Consider the following 16,936-nt stretch of genomic DNA (forward strand, 5'->3'; position numbering starts at 1 on the left):
CGCGCCGGAGACGGTGGGCGGTGCCGTCGGAGGGCACGAGTCACATGACTTGCGCCGGTACCTCCCACCTCCCCGTGGGCGGGGTGTCAGGAATGGGCGGGGGCCATGCTAATGAGCCCAAGGGGGCGGCCAATCGCGGCGCGCGCCGAGGGTCCGGACCAAGGATCTTGGACGCCGGCTAGCGCGCAGGCTCGCGTCGGGGCCGCCCCGGGCTTTTGCAAGCGGCGCGGCGGGCCTGCGAGTTGGGGCTGCAGCAGCTTCCTCGACCTGCCTCTCGTGCTTGGCGGCCGTCTGGGTCAGGCCCGGCCCGCGCGGGGGGCAGGCGGCGGCTGCCTCAGGCGGAGGCGGAGGTGCGGCGGAGGGTGGGGGCCGCTGCCTTCGCAGGCGCCCGGGCCGGCCCGCGCCTTTGCACGGTGCTCCATGCATCCGGAGCCCGCCCCGCCCCCGAACAACAACAGCCCCGAGCTTCCCCTCAGCGGCGGCAGCACCACCAGCGGCAGCCGCCGGAGCCGCCGCCGCAGCGGGGACGGGGAGACCCCGGGGTCGTCGCCGCCGCCGCCAGCCGCCGTCACCTACCCGGACTGGATCGGCCAGAGTTACTCCGAGGTGATGAGCCTCAACGAGCACTCGATGCAGGCGCTGTCCTGGCGCAAGCTTTACTTGAGCCGTGCCAAGCTCAAAGCCTCTAGCCGGACCTCTGCTCTGCTCTCCGGCTTCGCCATGGTGAGCTCGGGCCGCCCTGCCCTGCCCCCTCTCCTGTCCTGGCCGCTCCCGCCCGCAGCCCCGACGGTGCCCACAGGAAGCAAGCTGGGCGGGCCGGGAGGGCAGGGGATGCGGGAAAGATCTGGGAGAAAGGTGTTGTGGACGCTGGGGGGTGAGGAGTCCAGAGTGCTGGACGTGAGGAAAAGTGGGCGACAAGTGACACCTGGTGTGGGAGACTGGGTGTCATAGAAATTGTCCAGAGTTGGGGGGCTCAGGTGCCTTCAAATGGGCAAGTTTGATGAAGCAAATAGGGAGGAAAGAGCAGTATCTTAGAAGTGGATCTGTAAGAAGACAGTCCCACATATATGTTCAGGGGGAAAGGAAGGACGGAAAGGGTGTGATCTCCTTGGGAGCAGGTGTCAAGAGGTGGAGAGGGACCCTCGAGCTGTCTCTCACATGACCTCATACTTGAGGCCAAAAGGTATTGGCCATGTCCTTTTATCACCTAGTGGAGGGGATTTCCTGACAACCTTTCTCCCACTGCATTTTCCGAGAGCCTCAGCCTGGGGTTTTGACAACCGCTCTCCACTCTCAGTCTACTCTTCAGAAACTTGCCACTGAGTCACTGGGTGTGGGGGAGGCCGGTGGGACATATTCCCCATGAATGGGCTTTCGGCTGATCTGGGGGGTCAGGCATAGTTTCCTCTTCCCATGCCAGGCTGGGCTGCAGCGAGAAGCCTCTGAGAGGTGGTGTAGGTGAGGCTGCAGGTTGGACCAAGAAGTGGTCCTGAGGATGCCTTCAGGCCTGGAGTCTCCCAGGGCGGGGCCTACAGAACAATTCGTGATTATCACTGTGTGACATCAACCTGTGTGAGTGGGGTCTCCCCCCCCCCCACCCCCCCCCCGCCAAGGTCCCTAGCCCAGAGCACTCCCGCCTCCCCAGTGAGTGAGCTAAGCTCTTGGCCTTGAGGGAGGGAGTGGCTGCACCCTCGTGTTTTCTTGGGAGTGTGTCTGGTACTCTCCCTGTGTTCTACAAACAAGTGGGCCGGACGCAATGGAGCCTGAACTTTTTAGAAGCCCTGAGCAGGCCCAGAGCACACGGGGCCTCAGTGGAAAAGCCAGGTGGTCCAGTGGGGAAGAACTGTCCCTAGGTCTGCCCCTGCCTGGGTGACCTGAGACACATTTCTCTCTGGATCTTGATTTCTGAATCAGTAAATGAAGGCTGCTATTTAGAAGTATCTCTAAGAATTAGGGGTGCCTGGGTGGCTCAGTCGGTTGGACGTCCGACTTCAGCTCAGGTCATATCTCACGGCTCCGCTCACGAGTCGCAGCCCCTTGTCGCCCTCTGTGCTGACAGCTCAGAGCCTGGAACCTGCTTCAGATTCTGTGTCTCCCTCTCTCTCTGCCCCTCCCCCACTTGTGCTCTGTTCGTGTTTATAATGAATAAACATTTTTAAAAATTAAAAAGAAAAAAAAAAGAATTAAATCGAGGAAGCCCTTGAGAGGAGATGAGAGAATGTGTGTGTTTGTGTGAGGGAGTGGCACCCTAGTGTTTAGTTTAGGTCATATGATGGAATTCTGTTCTGTCATTCCCAGATCCTTGGAGACAAGTCTGAGCCTTTTGCCTGAAGAATCTTTAAGACTAGCTGACATTTACCAATCACTCACCCTGTACTAGGCATCCTGTAGGTTCCCTAAACTTCCACACTAATTCCTCAACTACCCTTTCGGGTGGTTTTGCCACGGAACTTTCCCAAAGCGATACGGTACTCTACTAGAGCAGGATTTGAACCTGAGTCTGCAGGCTCAGAACTGTCTTGGGCACTTGTGCCTTTTGTGGGTGTGTGGAGTTCTGACCAACGTCCAGCCAGGGACATGTTCGACCAGGACTCCTGGGAGATGGGAAATAGAGCAGGAAAGTTTCTTCTAAGCAAAATAAAAACGTTACAGTTTGGGGGCAGGGAGTGACACCATTAGCTTCTCACAGCTGTGCACTGAATTTAAGATGGTGGCATACCTGTTCCCCTTTTTCTTGGGGTCATAAATTCATAACTGCCGAGCCCCCTTCCCACTTCGGGAGAACTGAGGATCTAATGGGTAGCACTTTCCTGACCTCTGGAGTCCTGTTAGGCCTGGAGAAGCTAGCCTCTCAATCAGATGGCACCTTCCTCTTCCTCCTGCTAAGAATATGGTGCAGGAAGTCAGGAAGCAGGGCAGCCAGTGGCATTGGGTGGGCCTTGGCTCATCCAGACTATATCTTGGGGACCTCTATTTCCCTGGTCAGGGGGTGCCTGGCTGGCTCAGTTGGAAGAGCATGCCACTCTTGATCTCGGGGTTGTGAGTTCGAGCCCCATGTTAAGTGTAAAGATTACTTTAAAAAAAAAAAAAAACTACAAAAGAAAAATCTTTATATTTTCCCTGGTCAGGGTGGAGAAGCCTTCCTGGCTCCACAGATGAACTCCCCAAAGTTCTTCTGACAGGGAAGGGCGAGCCCCATCACAGCCTGTGTTCTGGGAAAGTGGTTACAAGGGGGCAACTGTTGTGAGTCTGTAAATCTATGGGAGAAATGGAGTTGGCCTGGACAGACAGATCGAAGAGGCAGGCAGGTCTACCTTGCTCCACTCCCCACTACAGACACCCAGCCTTGTGAGTGAGCCTCTGAGAGGAAGGGGTGCCACACAGCCCGGCACCATGGAAACAGTGGCAAGTTTCCTGGACTACTCTCCCTTGGCCCGTGAGTCAGCACAACCAACTTCCTGCCCCCAGAGGGCTTCCTTCCTAGAGACAGGGAAAACCAGAGGCACTGATGTGACCTCCGATCTCCAAAGGTAGGAGAGTTGGCAAGGCTACCAGGCTCACCTGCTCAGCAGGTGAGATTGAGGGAGGGTCTCTGAAGAGCCCGGAGGGGATTGAGAGACTCCCCCCTTGTGGGCGGAAGGGCCTGGCCAGGTGCCCTGATGTGCTGGGGAGATAGGCTGCAGGATCTCAGATAAGCGGCTTATATTCTTTGAAGCCAGTTTCCTCATGTGGACAAAACGGGTACCTATCCTGCTCTCGTCTTGCATGAGGATTCGTTATGAGTCCTGACTGAGCCCACCAGAGGTTGAGGAATTGTCAGAATCTGATTGTACACACCGTAGCTGGACCCTCTCTCGTCTGCAAACAAGAATCCTACTCCTGACAGCATTTCTGGAAACAACATGCCTTTGCTAGGCTCAGCATCCGGACTCCCTAAACCAGGGGCCCTGGATACATAGCACATGGTCAGCATCCTGCAGGAGCTCCTGGAGATGAGGGTATGACTCAAGTCACCTGTGCCTCAGTTTATCTAAGTGAGAGGCAGCCCCCTCGGCCTGACCCTGTGCCTTGCGGGACCATGGCAAGCACACTGGCAATCTTGGTTTGCTGCGGAGGGCAGGCTGTAACGTTAGCCTAAGCAGAAGATAATTGGGAAGGTCAGCTTGCTGCCGTAAACAAAATGCTTTCCACAACCTGGGATCAATTATTTTTGGATTATCTGCCTCCTCAAGTTCTCTGCCCGCCAGCACCCTTTTGTTCCCGGGTCCCAGAACGGGTTCAGAAGTTGCTTGGAATGTCTGTGAAAATGAGTTGGAAGGAAGGGCTGAAATCATAAGACATTGAGCCTCTGGGATACGTTGTTCAGAGTTCAGGGGGGCATGGAGACGAGTAAGAAATAACCGTTACTACTCATAGTGCTAATTACTAAATAGTGATCATTGCTTTTGTTGATTGGGCTCTTGCAGTAGGCCAGGCGTTGTGCTAAGTGTTTTATTTGCACGATCTCTTGTGATCTTCACACGATCTGTGGAGGGCAGGCGAGGGCAGGTGCTTTGTCCCAGGTGGATAATTTGGCTGGGGTTGCTTGGCCGGTGAGCTGCAGAGCCCTGTGACCCTGGGGTGGCCCCATCGCTAGGGGGAAACACCGGGAGTGGTAGGAGGACAGAGCTCGAGGCCCGAATACGGCAGAGCAAAGAAAGAACAAGGACTCTGGAACCAGACAACTTGGGTTTAAATCCCAGCTTTACCGCTTACAACTGTGAGGTCCTGGGGAAGTCACTTAATGTCTCGGGGCCTTCGCTTCCTTACCTGTAAAATGAGGATAATGGCAGTACCTGCCTCACAGAGTTGGTGTGAGGGTTCATTGCGTTAGTACTTGCAAAGCACTTAGAACATACCTGGCCCAGGTTTTCAGGAATCTCTCTCACCCTTGTTCCCATGGGACTACTTTGGTAAGGGTTAACTGATTTCTTTTTCTTTTTTTTTTTTTTTAAGTTATCTCTATACCCAACGTGGGGCTTGAACTTACAACCCCACCATCAAGAGTTGAACGCTCTACCCACTGAGCCAGCCAGCCAGGCGCCCCAGGGGTGAACTGATTCCAAACAGTGTGATTCCAGAGGTGATAGAGTCAGAGCTCGGGAAGAACCCTCCTATCAGAGGAAGTGTTGGGAGCAAAGTTACAAAATGGGAAATTTAGGGTCTCAGGGAAAAGTGGCGGGGCAGGTGTGGCTGGAGTTGAGGGTGTGTAGGGAGTAGTTGAGAAAGGTGAATCTAGTCAGGTAAGGTGTTGCTTGGCTTTGACTAGCTGTTTCGGAAATCTGCATTCTTGTGTAGGCAGTGGGAGGCATTAGGGTTTTGGAGGAGAGGAGTTGTGTGATGAATTCTAGAATAATCTTGATGATGTTACTACTATTTACTAACCACTAGATATGAATGACCCTGGACCCTTTTCTTTCATTCTTATTTTATCCTCAGATCAACTCTTTTTTTTTTTTAAGTTTATTTATTTTTGAGAGAGAGAGAGAGAGAGAGCGAGCGCGCGCGCGCGCGCGAGCTTGAGTGGGGGAGGGGCAGAGAGAGACTCTCTAGCTATCAGTGCTGGGCTCAAACTCCCTAGCCATGAACCATGAGATCATGACCAGAACCAAAATCAAGAGTCAGACATTTAACCCAACTGAGCCACCCAGGCCCCCTTCTCAGACCAACTCTAAAAGATATTTACTATAGATAGAAAAACTAAGGCTCTTAGAAACATAGAAGTTAAGATACCCAGCTAGTAAAATTCATGGACTGGTAGGTCTGACTTGGAGCCATTTCTACTTAACTGCCCTCTGGCTGCTGTAGCTGGTTGATAGCTGGGCCTTTGAATCCTTCCAGATGTGGGGTTCTGCACTCCAGGCTGTTTATAAATGGAAATTTGTCTAATGCCCCAAGGGGAGGGTGCTCCCTGCCTCTCAGAGAAGCCTTTTGTAAAACTTCACAAGTGTCTGTCCTGCATTTCTGGAATTTTCAGCTGGGATTTGTATTGAGTTCTGCCAGTTGTTGGGTGCAGGTCTGGTGAAGGAGAGAACTCTAGGGTTTCTTAAGATGGCATGATAGTAATCAATGTTTGGGGCTGGGGTGGGGTCCCTTGGAGAAGTAAAGCTGAGAAAGTTTAAGTAAAAGCCAGCAGGTTTCTCTCTAATGGGACTTCTGGGTAGCTTTTTTTTTTTTTTTTAATGTTTATTTATTTTTGAGAGACAGAGAGAGACAGAGTGCAAGTGAGGGAGGGGCAGAGAGAGAGGGAGACACAGAATCCGAAGCAGGCTCCAGGCTCTGAGCTGTCAGCACAGAGCCTGACATGGGGCTTGAACTCATGAACTGCGAGATCACAAACTGAGCCGAAGTTGGACACTTAACCAACTGAGCCACCCAGGTGTCCCTGATTTATTTCTTCAACAGTGTTTTACCGTGGCCCCTAGAGGGAAGAGGAACAGTGCTGGATCCTGGGGAAACAGGAAATAAGAGTATAGTGGAGGAAGCAAGTCATATAGTTACGTCTTTAGGACATTTCGATAAGTGTAGTAGCAGGAGAGTGTGGATTGAAGGACATTTACCACAATCTGAAAATACTTATTTTGCCTAAATATTCAGTGCCTGCCATGCTCGCTGCGGCAGAGATTTTGCTGTCCTAGTTCCTGCACTTTCTCGGAGCCACAAGGTCCTCCAGGCACATAGTAAGCTCTCAATACATACTTCCCATAAGTAGGTGAATGGTCTCATCCTCACCTGAGAGGCCACAGAACAGGGGTGACTTGGAAGGTAAAACCAAGGAATTGGAATTAGCTAGATCAAGAGAAAGCCCAGGGGTGCCTAGGTGGCTCAGTTGGTTGAGCTTCTGACTTTGGCTCGGGTTATGATCTCAGGGTTCATGAGTTCAAGCCCTCCATCGGGCTCTGGGCTGACAGGTCAGAGCCTGGAGCCTGCTTTGGATTCTGTGTCTCTCTGTCCCTCTGCCCCTCCCCCCAAATAAATATTTTTTTAAAAATTTAAAAAAGAAAGAAAGAAAGAGCCTAGGCCTGTACTTCCCCCAACCAGCAAGTTCAACAAATTTAGCTTATGACCTATATTTAGTGAATCACCACCAGGTTTTTGTTTTTGTTTTTGTTTTTTGTTTTGTTGTTATTGTTGTTTTCAAATGAAATAAGAATGGAATGAAATAGCATGCACTGGGTGTTGTAAGGCTAGGCTATATTACCTTCCTTTAAGAAGAAGTATTGTGGGGCACCTGGGTGGCTCAGTCGGTTGAGCATCCGACTTCCGCTCAGGTCATGATCTCACAGTTCATGAGTTCGAGCTCCACGCCGGGCTCTGTGCTGACAGCCCAGAGCCTGCTTCGGATTCTGTGTCTCCCTCTCTCTCTGCCCCTTCCCCGCTCATGCTCTGTCTCTCAAAGATGAATAAACGTTAAAAAAAAAAAATTTAAAAAAAAGAAGAAGAAGTATTGTTTGGGGAAACTTTTGTTTCTGTTAACAAATGTGTTTCTCTTTATGGAAACATTTGGAGTACTGGACTGAAGTGGTCAAAAGAGTTTATAAACCACTAGACAAGGCCTCAATTCTTTCTTAATAAATGGTTTGCATTTGAGGTAGTGCGGCAAGCTCAGACAACTCTGGATGACCTGGGTGGCTGTGCTTGGTGGCCCTCCTGTTCCAGGCCCAGCCACCCACCCTCCTTAAGGAGTGAACAGTGAAGCTTCGGCTTAGAAAAGGACAGTTGGCTCTCCCAACTGTGGGTGCTGGGGTCGGGCCAGGCATGGGAGGACTGTCTCAGAAGGGCCTGGACTTCGAGTCACCAGGTGGCAGGGGTCTCCATGGAGCACAGCAGGGGCGAGGAATGATGGTTGGCATTCGGGCATAGCGGGCACATGCCTGGCAAAGCCAGCCAGGCCCCACCCTTTGTAGAGTCCTATGGTCATCTTCTTGTCTCATACTTGAAAATTGGCATCCCAGTGTTCACCGTGCGGGATCCACGGACCAGTGTGAGGTGGGGCTGGCAGTCTCTCGTCCTTCCTATCCCTTTAGGCCCCATGTGGCCAGGTTCAAGCAGGCCCTTGGCTGGCTGGGAGCTGTTTATTTTGGGTTAACAGGCCCAGCACTCTGGCTATATTTACCTTGTGAAGTTGCTTGCAATCTGATCTGATCTGATCTCTCTGGGACTGAGCTGGGGCCCTGGGAGTCGCCTGCCAGATTCCGCGAGGCCCCCTTGACTTTACTCTTGCTATCTGTGGGGAGATTTCCCAAGCGGGAAGCGTTCTGGAAAAAACAGTGGCTTGTATTCCTGTGAATGGTTTTCATCAGGATCCAAGACGCGTGCCATCCGTTCCTTCTCAGTCCACATTATTCTTTCCGCAGCCCCATGGCACTGAACTCTGCCCCTAGTGTGGGAACAGTACATACAGCCAGCCGCCTGCATGGTCAAAGCCCCAGGAATTATAGGGGCTGGTGAGGGTAATGGGGTTTCTTCCAGAGCTTGGGAGCAGGGCTTTTCCTTTTCCTCAAAGTGCCCAGCGTTTCAGGCTTTGCTGCCAGCCTCTCCCCAGCTCAAGACCTCTGGGAGAGCTGGCCAGTTCTGGTGTCCCCAGGTCAGGTCCGTTCCAACAGCTGTGATTTCTGGTCCTGGATCCTGTGAGTATGACAAATGGTGTGGAAAGCGTGGTCTCTGTCCTGCTGAGGTAGCCATCTGGCACCGTGTGGTTTGGGGCACACTTTCCCCTTATGCCCCAGGTTTGGAACTTGGGCAGATGAGGCCCAGAGTGGGGATCTGACCCTCTCACCCACCCCAGGGGGCAGAACCTTGGCTCATGGGATCAGTTCTCTCATGGGATCAGCTGAGGGTGTCCAGGGGCTATTTCTTTCTTTCTTTCTTTCTTTCTTTCTTTCTTTCTTTCTTTCTTTCTTTCTCTCTCTCTCTCTCTCTCTCTCTCTCTCTCTCTCTCTCTCTTTGTTAAAGTTTATTTAAGCAATCTCAACACCCAACATGGGGCTCGAACTCATGACCCCAAGATCAAGAGCCGTATACTCTACCCACGGAGCCAACCAGGCACCCCTGGGCTATTTCTCTTCTGCTTCAAGCCCCATGTTTTTCTTTTTAACTAAAATTTATTGTGCACCTCCTGTAGCCTGGCCCTGTGGTAAATGCTTACATGTCAAGACCTTATTTAGTCTCCTCAGCAACTGTCTTAGTCCATCTGGGCCGCTGTACCAGAATAACAAACTGGGTGGCTTATAAACAACAGACATTTATTTCCTCACAGTTCTGGAGACTGGACATCCAAGATCAAGGTGTCAGCAGATTCGGAATCTGTGGAGGGGCTGGCTTCCTGATTCAAAGCTGCTGTCTACTCACTCTGCCCTCCCATGGCTGGAGTGGCAAGGGGCTCTCTGGGCTCTCTCACTCTTTTTGTTCTTTTTCTTTTAGAGAGTGTGATCGGGGGAGAACGACAGAGAGAGAGAGAGAGAGAGAGGGAATCCTAAGCAGGTTCCATGCATAAACACATACACCCCCCCCCTTTTTTTTTAATTTATATATTTATTTTGAGAGAGAGAGCACAAGCAGGGGAGGGGCAGAGAGAGAGGGAGAGAGAATCCCAGGCAGGCTCCGCAGGGCTCCATCTCAGCAACAGTGAGATCATGACCTGACCCGAAATCAAGAGTGGATGCTTAACCCACTGAGCCACCCAGGTGCCCCCGGGCTCTCTTTTGTAGGGACACTAACCTGTTGCGAGGGCTCCACCCTCTTGACCGAATCATCTCCCAAAGGACCCACCTCCTGTTACTATTACACTGGGGATTAGGGTTTCAAGGTGAGAATTTAGAGGGAACAGAAGCATTCAGTCTGTAGGGGCACCCAGGTGAGAAAGAGCTTCTATTATCCACTTTGCACATGGGCTTTAAAGCCACATGGATCTGAGTTCAGAGCTCCCACTTAGAAGCAGTCTGACCCCTGGAAAAGCTGACCTCGCCTCTCTGAGCCCATTTTTCCTCATTTGTAAAAGAATAATGATGTTGCTCATAATCGTTGATACTTTGTTAAGCTTACTGTATGCCAGCTCCTGTTCCAAGGGCTTTATATTCATTAGCTCATTAAATGGTCATAACAACCATAAGAAGTGGGCCCCTGTTTTATTGATGTGACACAGAGAGGTTGAAATACTTGTCCAAGGTCACCAGCTTTGTAAGTGGAGAAGCCAGTTCATCCTTAATGGCTACATAGAAGGGGAGACACCAGGTAAGGGAACAGATTAGTTACCTGTATATGTCCCCCTGGAATATACCCCAGCATTCAGTTCAGCCTGATGTACCTCATGGGTCTGGATATTTCCAGTGAGTGAATAAATAGCCAGTGGACCTGAGGCAGCCAAGCAGCCAGCGGGCTCTCCTGCTTGTCCCTTCTCCAGTTTCAGGTTCCGGGGCAACAGGCCAAAAACAGGAAGAGGAAGTGCTGGGGGTGGGGAGGTGGTGGCAGAAGGCATGCATTGCTGGAGGGTGTCCCCCTCCCTTTCCAGCGTGGGCAGGCTTGGTGGCTGAGAACAGGGGTCCCTGGGATGTGTCCCTTAACTCACTGTGCCCTGATGGCCTGCCCTCACCCGTGTGTACTAAGAATTCTCAGGATTGGCATTAGGCCACCAGTGATCTTAAAAAACAGTTGAAATCCTGATGGCACTGCCCCAGATTTATATGAGTTTGAAACATTTTGTAAACTCCTGGGCTGAAAAGTTCATACAGTCATCAACTGGGGCAAGTCTGTGAATCTCGTTGAAATTGTCTGAAAAGCCCTGTGAATATATATGCCTGGATGTTCGAAGGAGGATATCCATTATTTTCATCAGATTCTCAAGGTTTCAGACCCCAAATAAGCTTTAGCCTGTGACCTTAATCTCGCCATGTTCCCTCCTTTTACAGACAAGAGGGGAAGGTTTTGACCAAGGTCAAATAAGGAAGGTGGTTCTGGAGCCAGACTCAGGCCCCCCACTTTGGCCTTGGTGTTCTTTCAGCCCAGGTATACCCTTCCAGTGGAGAGTAGAAACCCCACACAATTCCATATAGAGATAGTGGGTTTGGGGATGAAGGTTTCTAAACTGAAAAAATGATAATAAAGCTCACTTTTATTGAGTATTTACTTTCTGCCAGGCACTAAGTATTTTACATGGGATTAACTCGGTCCTCACAACAATGCTCTGAGTCATGTACTATTATTCCCATTTTACAGATAAGGAAACTGAGGCCCAGAAAGTTGAAGGAGCTTGCTAGAATCACAGCTGAATAAAGGGCAGAGGAGTCAGGGTTCAAAGCCAGGCAGCCTGGCTCTAGAGCCCGTGATCCTGACCAATGCCCCACACTGCCTTTCCTGGTCAAAGGAAGGGTAGAGAGAGAGAGATGAGAAATGAAAGCAAGCAGGGCCAGGCAAACAGGCAGGAGAGCTAGTGGGGAAAGAAAGAGCCCCACCCCCCGCCTCCAGGGTAAGGAGGGGTCAGGATCACCTGGTATGGGGCTAGTGGATACATTTCAGCATTGGACCTCCCCTCTCTGAGCCTGGTACCCACATAGCAAACATTTTATGAAAGGCCACTCACTATCCTTAATGGTATTGCCATTGGCGTTTGCTGCCCCAGTCCCTCCACCCTGGCAGGCAGACCCTGGCAGTGTGCCCACTGCTCGCTGTTCCTGGTCCAGATCTGATGAGCTGGCATCTTCACATGGGGGTGATTTGCAAGGCCCAAGTGAGAAGCAGCAGGTGGCAGGCCCAGAACGTGCCCCTGGTGACCCTGGGTCCACAGGTCTCCAGGAACTGGGGAGCAACTAGTGCGTCAGCCGTGGGGCCCAGAGCTGGGGCGAGGGCAGGAGATGGCCCCAGGGCTTGCCAATCACACTGCAACAGCGCCTGGCTCAGTCTCTTTGAGGAAGCTTCACGTTCCTCGTTGGTTGGTGCACTGTGTCCTTAGAAAGGGTTGGGCCTGGCCTGGGAGGGCCTTCATCTCTCTACCCCACCCCTCTCCTTCTCCCTGGAGCAGGGAGTAAAGGAGAAGCCTGTGCTTGGGAACATATGTTAGGCCAACAGAGAGGGCCGCTGGTGGTTTGGTGGTTGTGCTTTTTTTTTTTTAATGCAAACTGTATCATAGTAAAATATACATCAAACATACTATCTTTTTTTTTAAGTTTGTTTATTTTTTGAGAAGCAGAGCATGAGCGGGGGAGGGGCAGAGAGCTCTGGAATCACAGAATCCAAAGCGCTCTGCGCTGACAGCAGAGAGCCAGATGCAGGGCTCGAACTCACAAACCACGAGATCATGACCTGAGCCAAAGTCAGACGCTTAACTGAGCCACCCAGGCAGGCGCCCCTCAAACTTACCATCTTAACCGTTTGTGGTTTGGCTTTAAATACCTGGCTGGTTGGTAGGAGCAGTGGATACTATTTGGGAGATGTTTACCATGTACCAGGGACTCTGATTTCATTTTTTTTTAAATTTTTTTAAAAATGTTTATTTATTTTTGAGAGAGAGAGCATGAGCAGGGGAGGAGCAGAGAGAGAGGGAGACACAAAATCTGAAACAGGCTCCAGGCTTTGAGCTGTCAGCGCAGAGCCCGACGCGGGGCTCGAACTCACAAACCGTGAGATCATGACCTGAGCCAAAGCCGGATGCTCAACCTACTGAGCCACCCAGGCACCCCTCTGACTTCATTGTTAAAATAATCCTGTGAACTACTGTGATATCTCTGTTTCACAAATAAAGAAGTTGAGGCTCAGTGGCTTTCCCAAGGACATGTGGCCCGCGAATAGCAGAACTGAGATTCACATCCAGGCAGCCTGGGCTCCAAACCTGCTATCTTAACTAGTACTTTCTCAACCCTAAGTGAGGGGGTGCTCTTACCCCCGTTATATAGATCAGGAAACCGAGGCTTGGAGAGGCCAGGTTGATTTGCCCAGGGTCCGAGAGCTTGATGGGAGGGGAGCCAGGATTTGAGTGTGGTTCTGTGGGCCATGACAATCCTGGCACTCAGCCTGCCTCTCCCCTGCCCCTAGGTGGCGATGGTGGAGGTACAGCTAGATGCCGACCATGACTACCCTCCCGGGCTGCTCATCGCCTTTAGTGCATGCACCACGGTGCTGGTGGCCGTGCACCTGTTTGCACTTATGATCAGCACCTGCATCCTGCCCAACATCGAGGCGGTGAGCAACGTGCATAACCTCAACTCGGTCAAGGAGTCACCCCATGAGCGCATGCACCGCCACATCGAGCTGGCCTGGGCCTTTTCCACGGTCATCGGCACGCTGCTCTTCCTGGCTGAAGTGGTGCTGCTCTGCTGGGTCAAGTTCTTGCCTCTCAAGAAGCAGCCCGGGCAGCTGCGGCCCACCAGCAAGCCCCCGGCCAGCGATGCAGTCGCCAACGTCAGCAGCACTGGTGGCATCACTCCGGGCCAAGCCGCCGCCATCGCCTCCACCACCATCATGGTCCCTTTTGGCCTGGTCTTCATCGTCTTTGCCGTCCACTTCTACCGCTCATTGGTCAGCCATAAGACGGACCGACAGTTCCAGGAGCTCAACGAGCTGGCCGAGTTTGCCCGCTTGCAGGACCAGCTGGACCACAGAGGGGATCACCCCCTGACGCCCGGCAGCCACTATGCATAAGCCCTTCTGGGCCTGGGCACTTCAGATCTTTGGCCTTACGCCGCTCCCCACGACCTCGTCCTGCCCCAGCCTTAAGGACAGCCAGCTCCAGGGATTGGGCTTTTGTCACGGGGGCAGAGAGTGGAGGGAAGAGGCTTCTTCTTCTTTATTTTTTTTTTTTTAAGAGAAATGACTGCACTTTGAAACTTTCCTCTAAGAGAATAAGCACTTCCTGTTCTTCCAGCTTTGGGTTTACCTCCTGTTAGGAGGCCGCCGGTGGGAGCCACAGTGGGGACAAATGCTCCCTTTGTCCCTCCTCCTCCCCTGTGCCAGTGCCACTTGGATGCTTCTTGTTTTTCCTGTCTTGATCCCCCTCCCCATTCAGTGTCGTGTGAGTGTGTGTGTGTGTGTGTGTGTGTGTGTGTCTGTATACACATAAATATACTCATAAGGGACACCTCTTGTGTCTTTGTTGGGTCTGGACTGCCTGGTATGAATTCTGGCACCCCAATCAGGTGAGCCTCTAAGTGAGAAATTTTGTTAACGTTTTATTTTGAAAATTTAAAAACCTACAAAAAAGTTGCGAGAATAGCAACTAAAATACATATACAGTCAATTCTTGTCATTCATAGCAGTTGTGTTCTACAAAGTCATCATGAACACTGAATTAGTATTGAACCATTGCTCCTGTGGTTCCTATGAGGCTCTGGTCACAATATTTTGTCAGCCGTTCAATAGGTTAACCTTGTTTTATGTGTTTCTGGGTTGTTTGTTTGTTTAAAGATTTTTATTTTTAAACAATCTACACCCAACATGGGGCTCGAATTCACAACCCCGAGATCAAGAATTGCGTGCTTCACTGATGGAGCCAGCCAGGCACGCTACTGCCTTCTTTTTAAATAGCAAAATCACCGGGGCACCTGGCTGCTTCCATTGGTGGAGCATGCAGCTCTTGATCTTGGGGTTGTGAGTTCAAGCCCCACATTGGCACAAAGCCTACTTAAAATAAACATTAAAAAATTCCTAACAGTTTATTAGTAGCAAAATCGCCAGCTAAAAGCACCGAGTGTGAACAACGTGGCACTAAATAGACGACATGAAAAGAACACTCGCTTAGGAAAGCTGAAACAAGAAGACAGAACAGTGCCGTTTGACCTCAGCAAGGAGGCAGGTGCCCAGATGCTGAAACTGAATGATGGGGGTGAACTGTGTGTTTCTCCCCTGAGCCATGTGCATTAGTTACAGATACCACCCTTCATGCTTAGATACTTCCTTCTAAAACCAAGGACATTTCTCCTACATAACCTCAATTCAGTGATCAAATTCAGGAAATTTGATATTGACGCAGTACTGTTTAATAACGACATGTATGTTGACTTCTCCACGTGTCCTCATCATGTCCTTTCTAGTAGGGATTTTACCCAGGTGTTGCATTGAGCTGTCACGTCTCTTTAGTTGCTTTTAAATTTGGAACAGACTTTTCTTGTCCTTTAGGACATCGACATTTTTGGAGTCTGGGCCTGTGGTTTTGTAGAATGCCACCTCAGCCTGGCTTCCCCGATGTTGTCCCGTTATTACAATCAGGATGTTTTGGCAGGAATGTTTATCTCCATTTTGCAGATGACAAAAGTTGATGCCCAAAGAGGTTAAGTGTAATTGGCTAGAATTCGAACCAAGAAAGTCTCGCTCAGAGCCTAGCCTCTCACAAAAATCATATATGTGGATTCTGGCTTTGCTTAAGAACTTGGAAGATCCAGCAGCAGCAGGAGGACTGGTCCCACCTTCTTGCAGAGCAGCAGTGAGAAGGAACTGAGTTGCAGCCGCCTTCTTCCCCAGGAGATGTGTTTGCCACAGACCCCACCTCTCCCTCTTGTCTCACACCAGGCCAGCCTTGTTTATGTTACTTGCCTGGCTCCCCACCATGGGCCTTTGAGTTTGAGACCTCTGTGGGTCCCAGAAACACAATATAATATGGGATTTTATAAAAACAAAGTCCTCTGAGTGAAGTCAAAGTTCGTTGGGGCAAAGCGTGGCTTCAGGTTCTTGTCCTTCTGTGCAAACAGATGTGATAAGAGCAGTTTTGTGGGCTGAGTGGGGCAGGGGCGCTCCTTTTTCCTATTGCAGCTTCTTGCCTCTCTCCTGCATCTCACGCACCAGGACCTACTCTCCCCTGTCCTTGGACGGCCTTCTGACTGGGACTGAGTAGTGGGGAGCAGGGGCCCCTGTGTGAAGCTCTCCGTTGCTCCCCAGAGAAGACCTGGCCATCTTCCATGCAGCCCCGTCACCTGCCCACCTCTTTGCTTCTGCAAAGACTTGGGAGCTGGCTGCACTAACTTCTGGGCCATGACTCCAGTCTTGGCTCTTCCCTTTCCTCCTCGCCTTTCCCCTCCCCTCTTTGTTTTCTTTCTTTCTTTCTTTCTTTCCGTTTTATGTTTAAGTAATCTCCACACCCAATGTGGGGCTGAAACCCACAACCCCGAGATCAAGACTCACACGCTCCAGCGACTGAGCCAGCCAGGCGCCCCTTAGGTTTATTTTCTTTCCTAAGTCAAAAAATCACCAGATTGGCTTGTAAAATGTAGCTTTCCAAGCTTTCCCCCCAGAGGTTCCAATTCAAGTTGGTCTGTGTAGATCTAGAATCTGTATTTTTAACAAGCACCCCAGGTGCTCAAAACCAGGCAACTCAGGAAAACACTGGTAGTTAAAGAACAGTCTTTAATTTCAGTTTTATTTATATTTTGGATACATAATACATTCACAGGTTCCAAATACAACAGTGAAAAGTTGCCCTTCCTCCCTGGTTCCCAGTTCTCTCCAGAGACATCCATTGTTGCCAGTGTATTTATTGTGTTCCTATCTAGAGAGATTTTTATACATAAACTAGAACACACCCTACTTTTTCTGGTGGGGAAAAAAAAAAAAAAAGCTGGCCTTATATATGCTCTGCCACTGTTCTGTGCCTTCAGAGCAGACAGATCTAAGTTTAAGTACAGTTCCTTTCTAGCTTTGTGACTGGTGAACATCCCTGAACCTGTTTCCTCCTCTGAGAAGGTACTAATAATAGCAGGACACCTCATAGGTTGTTGAGGGGTCATGGGAGGAGACACCTATCAGCACAGGGCCTGGCACCGAGTGAATGTTCTGTGTCCCAAGTGGGCCAGGCTCAGCTTCCTGGTGTGAGAACCATACCGAGGGTCAGGCCACCCTGCTTAATGATTTAGAGGGCAGAAAGAACATCGATAGTGTCCCTGTTTATTGAATCTTTATATCTGGCACTTGCTGAGGG

General features: G+C 50.8%; 1 protein-coding gene across 1 annotated transcript; it reads left to right on the plus strand.

Moving 5' to 3' along the window:
* Positions 1-194: 194 nt before the first annotated feature.
* On the plus strand, positions 195-14,058 carry ORAI1 (ORAI calcium release-activated calcium modulator 1). The gene is made up of 2 exons (XM_049619384.1): positions 195-723; positions 13,066-14,058. Exons 1-2 carry the CDS (start codon positions 421-423, stop codon positions 13,669-13,671), a joined length of 909 nt encoding a protein of 302 aa, XP_049475341.1. The 5' UTR covers positions 195-420; the 3' UTR covers positions 13,672-14,058.
* Positions 14,059-16,936: the final 2,878 nt, after the last annotated feature.

Source organism: Panthera uncia, assembly GCF_023721935.1.
Source record: "Panthera uncia isolate 11264 chromosome D3 unlocalized genomic scaffold, Puncia_PCG_1.0 HiC_scaffold_8, whole genome shotgun sequence".
Lineage (NCBI taxonomy): Eukaryota > Metazoa > Chordata > Mammalia > Carnivora > Felidae > Panthera > Panthera uncia.

Coding starts and splice junctions, on each gene's coding strand:
- ORAI1 (XM_049619384.1), top strand. CDS start 421: ATGCATCCGGAGCCCGCCCCGCCCCCGAACAACAACAGCCCCGAGCTT. Junction 724..13,065: donor TGCTCTCCGGCTTCGCCATG/GTGAGCTCGGGC, acceptor CCCTGCCCCTAG/GTGGCGATGGTGGAGGTACA.